This window comes from Penaeus vannamei, chromosome 9 (assembly GCF_042767895.1).
Source record: "Penaeus vannamei isolate JL-2024 chromosome 9, ASM4276789v1, whole genome shotgun sequence".
NCBI lineage: Eukaryota > Metazoa > Arthropoda > Malacostraca > Decapoda > Penaeidae > Penaeus > Penaeus vannamei.
Window position 1 is genome coordinate 25109028 of NC_091557.1, and position 10607 is coordinate 25119634.

The window sequence follows — 10607 nt, forward strand, 5'->3', positions numbered from 1 at the left end:
CATTTTATTTCTACGATTCATGAAAATACTGGTATATATGTATATTGTTTTTTTAAAGTCATTTCTATAATTAAAGTTTATACAATATTTTTTTCAATGTTTTCACTTATAAACACATTTCAGGTGATTGCTTGAGATCTGCTACAAAGTCAGCATGTACAGTTGTACACTGATGTCCTGTCACATGTACACCTACACTATGGTTATGTACACAAAACAGCGGCAGCACACACACACACATATGCGCACCTTCTGGAACACTCCGCGGCAGCTTTTGGTGTGTTTTCGAATGCACGAACATCAACAAATTTGTGCATCCTGACCACGAGGGGAAAGAGGGGGAAGGAGGGTAGGGGGAGAAGGGAGGGGCATCCGGAGTTGTAACTTGTCTCGTTTAGGTAATGTGCACATGTACTCTATGGAAAAATATGCAAGATAGCATTGGTTATAGCACAAGTTGGATAAAAAGTGCACATGAAGTGTAAGTATGTACATGAATACATGTTGCACCATTCAGAAATGCATGTATATGTATACACTGCACTTGGGTATGTACACACTGCTCTTCAGTACGCACACATCACTGTCACGGACATGAATACTGTATTTGAGATGAAGTGCATATTTTGTTCCGTGTTAACGCTACGCCTGAGGTAATGTACACTTGTACCGATGGCTGTACATCCCGCACTGAGCACTGGAATATGATCTCTCTCTACAGATATCACAGATAATTGAGTAAATATCAACGGCACAGTCTACCGGTCGGCTGCGTTACGTTATGTGCAAATCGCCTTTGAGAATTCGCATGAAAGTCTTCTTGAACTGCTGGTTGGCCAGGGCGTAGCACAAGGGGTTGATAGGGCTGTTGGCGTAGCACAGGAAGTAGGCGAACATGTACACGTGGGTGTTGGTGCACTGGCAGAAGCTCTCGGCGATGGCCAGGATGTGGTAGGGCGTCCAGCAGGCCACGAAGGCGCCCAGGATGATGGAGATCGTTCTCAGCGCTTTGTTGGCTCGGTTCTCGGACTTGGAGCGGTGCCGCTTCTCGCCCTCGGCCTTCTTCTTCTTCTTCTTCAGGCTCCGGATGGACTTGACGATGCCCTTGCGCGAGCCCTTCAGGGACGACCCCTTGATGGAGCTCTGCGCCTCGGACGCCACCGACGTCCCGCGGTCCTTCTCGATCAGCGACGAGGCTTCGGTCCGCGCCACGCTCGTCACGGTCTTGTTCGAGTTGACGTTGTGGGTCGCGATCAGCTGGTTGGCGGGGCCCGCGCTCGAGACGCTCGGCCGCGCCGCGGCCTCCGTCGCCGCCGCCGCCGCGTTGCTGTTCGCGCTGCCTGCTCCGGGCGCTGGCGCCGTTGCCGCTGCTCCCGTCGGGCTGGCTCTCGGCTTGACCGGCGGCGGCTGGCTGGGCGCGGCGGTGCTGTTGGGCGCCGTCGCTATGCTGTTGTGGGCGCTGGGGCTTGCGGCGGTGGCGGTCGCCGTCTCCTCCTTCGGGCTGACGGGGCTGGGAATCTTCTCGGAGCCCGCCAGGTTGGTGACGGCGGCGCAGGCGTGGATGATGGAGGTGACGAGCACGTTGGTGGAGTGCTCGGACGCCTCCTCGTCCTCGTCGTCCTCGTCCCTGTCGCCGGCCTCGTCGTCCGCGTCGACCGACTCGTCCGCCTCCTCGATGCTCATCTCCTCGTCGGAGCGCGACTGCATGCGGCTCATCTTGCGGTGGATGCTGTGCGGCGTGGTGAGCGTGGAGGTGAGCGAGCGGCCCGTGGGCGAGCCGGGGCTGTGCAGGGTGGCCGCCCACACGGACGAGGGCGGGTCCTCCACCACGGGCGACGGCAGGATGATCGACGACTCGTCCATGAAGCGCAGGTCGCCCGTGTCCAGGCCAGTGAGGATGTCGTAGGCCATCGGACCGTAGTTGAGCGACGACGGCGGCCGCGTGGTGCAGATGCTGCTCACGCTCATGGCGTCGGCGAACATGGCGGGCGGCGCGATCACCCGCTCATCTAGCATGTCCGTGGGCGTGGAGGCGGCCAGCGGCAGGATGGGCACGGCGTTGATCGGTCTCAGCGGCAGCGATGTCGGGTGCAGCGGCTGCTGCGTCTTGGGCTGCGGTTGCGGCTGTGGCTCCCCGCCCGACTGCACGCTCAGCGTCTCGTCCGAGTGGCCACTGTTCTCGTCCTTCTCCTCCTTGGAGAAGTCGCCCGACATGCGCTTGGCCAGCGGCGCCGTGGCCGCGCCCAGCGTCACGTCCAGCAGCGCCGAGCCCTGCAGGCCCGCCTCGTGCAGGGCGACGTCCGGCAGCGTGGGCGCCGTGGCCTTGGCCGCTTGCGGGTGGTGGTGGTGGTGGGCCGCGAAGGGCAGCGAGCGGGTGAGCGTGACGGCCAGAGCTCCGATGCCCGCGTCGGAGGAGGAGCTGCCCTCCAGCGTGGTCGACGTGTCCAGCACGCTCTGCTCGGGGATCTTGGGCAGGGTGTCCGCCGTCGGCGTCTTACGGTGCTGCGGCGGGGGCTCGAGGCGCGGCACGGCGCTGTTGGGCAGCCCCGACCGCCTCCCGGAGGGCACCTGGCTGCTCTCCTCGTCAGAGTCGAAGGCGGGGCTGCTGGAGCGCTCCGACTTCTCCGTGGGCTCTCCGCGACGCTCCGAGAAGCTGGTGGTTTCTGTGGTCTTGGAGGAGGTCTTCTGACTCGAGGAGGAGTCGCTGACGCCGGAGCCGCCCTGCGGAGCCTGCTGCTGCGTGCTGGCGACGGGCGGCGGGGCGGGCTGCGGCTTGTCCTGGCTGAGCAGCGTGCTCTGCGTCTTGCTCATGCCCAGGCCGGCGGTGCGGCCCGCCATGCCCGCCATGCCGCCGGCGCTGAGGGCCACCAGCGTCTGCATCTTGCGGTGCTTGGCCTCCGACTTCTTCTGCATGTCGTAGGCCGTCTTGTAGATGCCGGCGTAGAGCACGAAGAGCACGACGAGCGTGACCCAGTAGTAGGTGACGATGAGCGCCGTGTTGAAGACGGGGTCGCGCAGGAACTGCACCTCGCACTCGTTGGGCTGCAGCGAGCGGTAGCCCACGAAGTGCTCCCAGCCGAAGATGCTGATGAAGAACAGCAGCGACGGGATGATCCACGTCATGGCCACCATCACCAGCACCTTCGTGCGGGTGCGCCAGCCGCGGTACTTGGCCGCGATCTTGACGGAGCAGAAGCGGTCGATGGTGATGAGTAGGACCGTGTACTGCGACGCCAGGCACACCGTGTAGTCGACGGAGAGCCACAGGTCGCACAGGATGGGGCCCAGCGTCCACTCGCCCATCAGGACGTACACGGTGTACAGGGGCATCGACACGGAGCCGATGATGACGTCGGTCATGGCGAGGGAGGCGATGAAGTAGTTGGAAGGCTGGCGGATCGCGCGCTCCACGATGAACGACAGCAGCACCAGGCAGTTCCCGCCCACGGTGATGATCATGCAGCACGCCAGGCAGATGGCGATCAGCACCGTCTGCCAGAGCTCGAAGGGCGGCAGCACCGGCTCGGCGCCCTCCGTGGCGTTGTTGCGCGCCATCTCGCACTCGAGCGACCCGTTGCCGAGGCACGACGAGTTCTCGCCCCACAGGTCCGACGTCGCGTTCAGGAAGCTGATGAAGGGGTCGCTCGCTCTCGACCCTGACCTCCGGGGATCGATGTAGGGGAGGAGCGTGGTCGTCCCTGCGCCCACGCCCAGGGGGTCTCCCATTGGGTCTCCCAGAGGGTCTCCCAGGGGCACCGTCATGTTTAGCACCGACTCCCTGCCGTCCGCGGTGACGTCACCATCGCCGCTCCGCACGCGCTGCTGCTTCCTGAAAAAGGACGGGCGTCAGAGGCGAGGCAGGGCGGGCTGAGTCACGCCGACTCAGCAGAAGAGTGTTACACTTAATAAGCTACATCGAGATAAATTGCTCAAAAAATGTATTCTAATAGACATTAGGAAATGATGACCAATTGGCAATTTGTACTAATGGCCAATAAAAAAGAGTAATGCACACTGCAAAATCCTTTAATGAAGGTAAACCCAAATGCAACTCATGGAAAAAATGCGTAAATGGATATTAACCAGTTGCGGTAAAGGATAATTAAGGATAATGAGATAATAAGAAAATGAGCAGCTGATAAGAGGTATATCGAAGACTGTAAATAAGGGAATAAATTACGCAACATAAATGCAGATGTCGTGCACACACGCCCAGACACACACACACACATATTTGTATATATAGACAGACAGACAGAAAGACAGAGGGACAGACCGAGAGCGAAAGAAAGAGATAGAGAAATACACAGAAAGAGAGTTTGAGAAGAACAGGAGGAATAGAAGGAAAGATGGAGAGTGAGGTGAAAAAAGTGTGAGAATATACGCTTAAAACAAGAAGACAACGATGAAGAAGTAGTTGTAGTCAAAAAGAAAAAGGAAAAGAAGAAAAAGGTAAAAAATAGCCAGAAAGAAGAAAGAAAGAAAAACAACAGAAAGCAAAGTGAAAAATAACTCACGGTATAAAATAGTAGAGAAAGAGAAGAGAGAGAGAGAGAGAGAGAGAGAGAGAGAGAGAGAGAGAGAGAGAGAGAGAGAGAGAGAGAGAGAGAGAGAGGGAGAGATAGAGAGGGAGAGAGAGAAGGGAGAGAGAGAGAGAGAGAGGGAGAAGGAGAGAGATAGAGAGGGGGAGGGAGAGATAGAGAGAGAGAGAGAGAGAGAGAGAGAGAGAGAGAGAAGGAGGGAGGAAGAGAGAGAGAGAGAGAGAGAGAGAGAGAGAGAGAGAAAAGAAGAGAAGAGAAGAGAAGAGAAGAGAAGAGAAGAGAAGAAGAGAGAGAGAGAGAGAGAGAGAGAGAGAGAGAGAGAGAGAGAGAGGAAGATAGACAGATAGACAGATAGATAGATATATAGAGAGAGAGAGAGAGAGAGAGAGAGAGAGAGAGAGAGAGAGAGAGAGAGAGAGGGAGGGAGGGAGGGAGGGAGGGAGGGAGGGAGGGAGGAAGAGAGAGGAAAAGAGGGTGAGAGAAGAGAGAGGAAAAGAGAAAGGAAGAGAGAGAGAGAGAGAGAGAGGAGAGAGAGAGAGAGAGAGAGAGAGAGAGAGAGAGAGAAAGAGAGAGAGAGAGAGAGAGAGAGAGAGAGAGAGAGAGAGAGATGGACAGATAGCTAGTTAGATAGATAGACAGAGAAAAAGAACATCACCATCATCAACAGAAAAAACAACAACATCAACAAACACAAAATGTCCGCAGCACAAAGACACCGCCCAACTGCACAAGCGGAAAGCTCGGGCTCGAAAACGCCACATGCAACACCAGTGCCATCTGTCACGGAGCTGAAGGGAATGTCATAAAAATTGCACTAAATTGGAAACTGTCAACTGTGTATAAATATCTGGAATACCACGTTACAGGAAAGAAAAAAAAGAGAGTTAGAAAAAAGACCGGTGATATAAATGCCTTTCGCATTCGAAATTCTGAATTATGGATTTCTAAGTTTTTTTTTCTTCTTTTATTCCTTCCGTGAAATGAAAGAAATAAGGAAAAGAGAAATTTATAATTCAAAAGGCAGGAGAAGGGACGAGAAGGAATGGAATCTGATCCCCTTCCTGCATCCGAATCCTTCTGCAAGAGAGGTTCTACTTGGTTTAATATCAGCTGTTCCAGTGGCGTCCAGGTGGCGTCTTGCACATACGAACACACTTTTTTTTTCTATTTTGGCATGCTTCAAATTATATAGAATAGGGTTAGATACAAATATGTATTTCACAAATAAAGCCTAATTTAGTAAACTGATTTATTTAGCAGTTTCAGCAATGTCAGAAATATGAAAGGGTAAATCAATACCTCAGCAGTAGTCACAGTAACATGGCTCGTGCCTTCACAGCTATTGTTAATGGGGTGGGTGTGATTAGTGCGTATTTTGTTATTCAAATTTAGTATACAAAAAAGTTATTTACAAACTGCTCCTAATGCCGCTCTGTCGCCCCCTTTTGCCTCCAGAGCCCCCTCCCCCCCTCTTTTCACCGCCCACAGGGAGGCTGCACCGCCCACTTTGCGAACCAATGATCTAATATCAAAGAATGAAACCCGAGCCAAGGACGAATATAGGAGTCAGAACACCAAGTAATATCCGGCAGCTGGTTGGTTGAAAATAACCTGTCGACAGTGCGGCGCAGCCAATCACCGGTCTGACGGAAGTTAGGGTATACACCTATCGTATGTCATAAAACTGCGCATCTTTGAATATCCTAATCACACCGATAGATTACTCTTGATGGATACAAACACAAAACAAAAATAAACTGAGGAAGAAGACTGAATAAGAAGAAGGATGAGAAGAAAAAGGACAGAACTAAAAAAGAAAATGAAACTCGAATATTGATAATCGATTCACTGAAACCATGAAAATGAAATATCCTTTTTTTTTTCTCGGGAAACAAGCAATCCCGATGAAAAAAACAAAAACAAAAACAAAAACACACACAGATGAAAAGATATATTCAATAAAAATAGCAGATAAAAAAGGTGTTGAGTCAATAGCAATAAAAGGTTTACATTTTGTATTAACTTCCGGCATCCATTACTAGCCAGAGAAAAATCACTGATCTTTTCCAGATATTATATATATATATATATATATATATATATATATATATATATATATATATATATATATATATATATATATATATATATATATATATATATATATATATATATATATATATATATATATATATATATATATATATATATATATATATTTCTTTTCCTTTTACATCTCGAGCGCGTTCATGAAGAATTGAGCGCGAAGGAAGGAAGACTGTAAATAATAATAAGAAAAGAGGCAAGAGAAGGGAGGAGACAAAGTAAGAGGAGAGGAGAAAAAAGAACAGGACTAGAGGAAGAGAGGAGACAGAAGAATAGTAATAAGGGAAGAAAATGGACAGAAGAATATAAATAAGGGAAGAGAGAAGACAGAAATATAAAAATAGGGGAAGAGAGGAGACAGAAGAATAAAAATATGGGAAGAGAAGAGACAGAAGATTAGAAATAATTGAAGAGAGAAGGCAGAAATATAGAAATAGGGGAAGAGAGGAGACAGAAGGATAGAAACAGAGAAAAAGAGGACACAGAAGAATAGAAACAGAGGAAGTGAGGAGACAGAAGAATAGAAACAGAGGAAGAGGAAACAGAAGAATAGAAATAGGGGAAGAGAAATGACAGGGGAATAGAAAAAAAGGCAAGAGAGGAGACAGAAGGATAGAAACAGGAGAACAGAAGAGACAGAAGAATAGGAATAGGGGAAGAGAGGAAACAGAAGAATATGAATAAGAGAAGAGAGGAGACAGAATAAAAGAAATAAGGGGAGAGAGGAGATAGAAGAATAGAACTAGGGGAAGAAAGGAGACAGAAGGATAGAAATAGGGAAAGAGAGGAGACAGAAAAATGGAAATAGAAGAAGAGAGGAGACAGAAGAATAGGGATAGAGGAAGAGAGGACACAAAAGAATAGAAATAGAATAATAATAATAAAAGAATAGGGAAGAGAAGAGACAGAATAAAAGAAATAGGGGAAGAGAAGAATAGAAATAACAAAAGAGAGAAGGCAGAAGAATAGAAAGAGAAGAACAGAGGAGACAGGGGGAAAGAAATAAAAGAAGAAAGGAGACAGGAAAATAGAAAGAGAAGAATAGGGGAGACAGAAATAAATGAATAGAAGAAGAGAGGAGATAGAAGGAAAGAAATAGGGGCAAAGATGAGGCAGAAGAAAACAAATAAAAGAAGAACGGAGACAGCAGAAATAAAGAAGAGATGAGATAGAAAAAGAAATAAAACAGGACATGAGAATGAAAATAAACTGATAAAGGAAGTGAGAAGACAGTAGAAGAGAAGGAATAGAGAACGAGAGGAAACAGAAGAAAGTAAATAGAGAAAGATATGAGACATAAGAAGAGAAGAAACAAAATAAGAGGAGGAGCAGAAGAGAGATAGAGGAGGAGAGAAGACAGAAGAATAGATAAATAGAAGAAGAACAGAGACAGAAGAAAAGAATTGTTAGGAAGAAAGGAGACCAAAGAAAATGAGAAATAGAGAAAGAGGGGAAACAATAATAAACAAATAGAATCAATAGAGGAGACAGAATAAAGGACCGGAGGGAGAGAGAAAACCGAAGAAGAGAAGAAATAGAGAAAAAGAAGAAGCAGAAGAGAAATAGAGGAAGAGAGGAGACAGAAGAAAATAAGAAATAAAAAGAAGAGAGGAGACAGTAGAAGAAGAAAAAAAAATAAAGGAAGAGAGGAGACAGCAAAGAAAAAAAAAGAAGAAAAAAAATAAAAAAGTAAATGCAGGAAGAAAGGAGACAGCAGAAGAAGACAAAACAAAGTAAGAGAAGATACAGATGAAAAAAGGAAGAAAAACGACTGAAGAAGAGAAGAAATAGAGAAATTGAAGAGGCGAAGGACACGTGTTCTGACATCCAGCCGCGTGACAAGGTATTCATGGGCGATGGTGTTCGAATGCTCTGGGCTTTTGGATTTACACGAGACGAAGCCGAAGCCGGAGCCAACATGATTTCGGAACGCGGTTGTTTTGAGTAGTTTTTTTTTGTATTTGTTCTCATTTTTGTAATGTGATCTTGTTCGATACATAAACATAACTCGTGGTTATATCTTTTCTTTTCTCCCCTTCTTTCGCTCGTCGCTTTGTTTCTGTCTATCTCTCGTGTCTATTTCTGTCTTTCTCTCTCTTTCTGATATAGTCTAATTATGATATACTAAATCATTTGCATTGCACTGTTAAAGATGAAATTAGCCGGAGAAGCAAAGTGAAAAACACATATACACTACACCATCAAAACCAAAGGCACAGAGACACACATGTGATATATTGAGATATGCTCGTGATATATTTTACGTACTTAAGAAACTGTGCTGTCTATTATGTACTAAACGCAAAGATTCTTATTTAATGTTAGATTTATTATGTGCATTAATACGTTAATCTTATATGTATAAAGACTATAATCACGTATCATTGGTATTCACAATAATTTCTTTACATTTGCCGTCCCTCTACCTCCCACAATGCTTTGCGAGAGAGCGAGTCCTTGTTTACACCGAGCGCACCAATCAACTTTGACTGATACGACTGATGTGATGAGTGATATGACTGACAGATATGGTGACTGATATGATAGACAAATATGATGACTGATATGATCGATAAATATGATGACTAATATGATGACTGATATGATGACTGATATGATTGACAAATATGATGATTGACTGATATGATGACTGATATGATAACAGGACGAGATGTATTGTAAGTTGGTAAATCCTACAGCGCGGTAAGAGCAAAACACACATAGAGAAAGAAGAGAGGAAGGGGAGGGGAATAGAGAGAAAATGAGGTAGAAAAAAATGATAGATCTCTAGGTAGTTAGATAGATAGACAGACAGATAGACAGATAGATAGATAAATAGACAGACAGACAGACAGAAAGACAGACCGATAGATAGACAGACAGATACATAGATAAATAGACAGACATACAGACATAAATGATAAATAAAGTGAGAGAGAGAGAGAGCGAGAGAGAGAGAGAGAAGGAAAGAAAGGAAGAAAGATATATAAATAGACTGATAGATAAACAGATAGAGAAATACATATAAAGTGTGTGTGTGTGAGAGAGAGAGAGAAAAAAAAGAGGGCTAGAGCGGGAGAGAGCGAGAGAGAGAGAGAGCGAGAGCGAGAAAGAGAGAGATCGCGAGAGAGAGAGAGAGAGAGAGAGAGAGAGAGAGAGAGAGAGAGAGAGAGAGAGAGAGAGAGAGCGCGAGAGAGCGAGAGAGCGAGAGAGAACGAAAGAGCGAGAGAGAGAGCGAGAGAGACCCACCTCTCTCCGCTCTCCCCCTCAGTCTCCATCTCTCCCGCGCTGAATCCCCGCCTAATGCCGCCTAGTCTTCCGGGACAGAACCAGGTGCAGTATCTATGTTCATGGCAGCGAGACGTCCTAATCCGTCGTAAACATTAGCGGAAATGCAGTGGCGGTCGGCGTGATGGGTTGCTGAGGTCGTGCTTCCCGGGGTTTTGTTTTCGGTGGTCTGTCTGTCTGTCTGTCTGTCTGTTTGGTTGTTCGTGTGATTGACTGTGTCTTTCACGCTGTTTCTGCTTGTTGTTTTTCGTTGTGTATTTATATTTTTTTCTGCTCTTTCTCTGCTTGTCTGTTGCTTTATATATATTTTTTTCTTTGTCTGTCTGTCTTTTCCTCTCTCCCTCCCTCCCTTCCTCCGTCCCTCCCTCTCACCTTCCCTCCTTCCCTTCTTCATCTTCCCTCCCTCCCACCTTCCCTCCTTCCCTCGTTCCACCTTCCCTCCCGCCCACCTCCCTTCCCTCCCTCCCACCTTCCCTCCTTCCCACCTCCTTCCCTCCCTCCCACCTCCCTTCCCTCCCTCCCCTCCTTCCCACCTCCCTTCCCTTCCCACCTTCCCTCCCACCCTCCATCCTTCCCACCTTCCCTCCTTCCCTCCCTCACGCAAACACACTAGTAACTTCCTCCCTTCCTCACTCAAACAGGTTAACAGCATTTACGGTGGCGGAAATGAAG

The 10607-nt window shown here is 47.8% G+C and overlaps 1 protein-coding gene across 1 annotated transcript in view; it reads right to left on the bottom strand.

Annotated features, from left to right (window-relative positions):
* The window catches only part of LOC113815253 (muscarinic acetylcholine receptor gar-2), a 4308-nt gene extending 498 nt beyond the window's left edge, over positions 1 to 3810 (bottom strand). Inside the window, exon 1 of the mRNA XM_070125490.1 lies at positions 1 to 3810. This exon is cut by the window's left edge and continues 498 nt beyond it. Within this exon, the coding sequence (XP_069981591.1) occupies positions 775 to 3762 (2988 nt within the window). The 5' untranslated portion in view covers positions 3763 to 3810 and the 3' untranslated portion in view covers positions 1 to 774.
* Positions 3811 to 10607: the final 6797 nt, after the last annotated feature.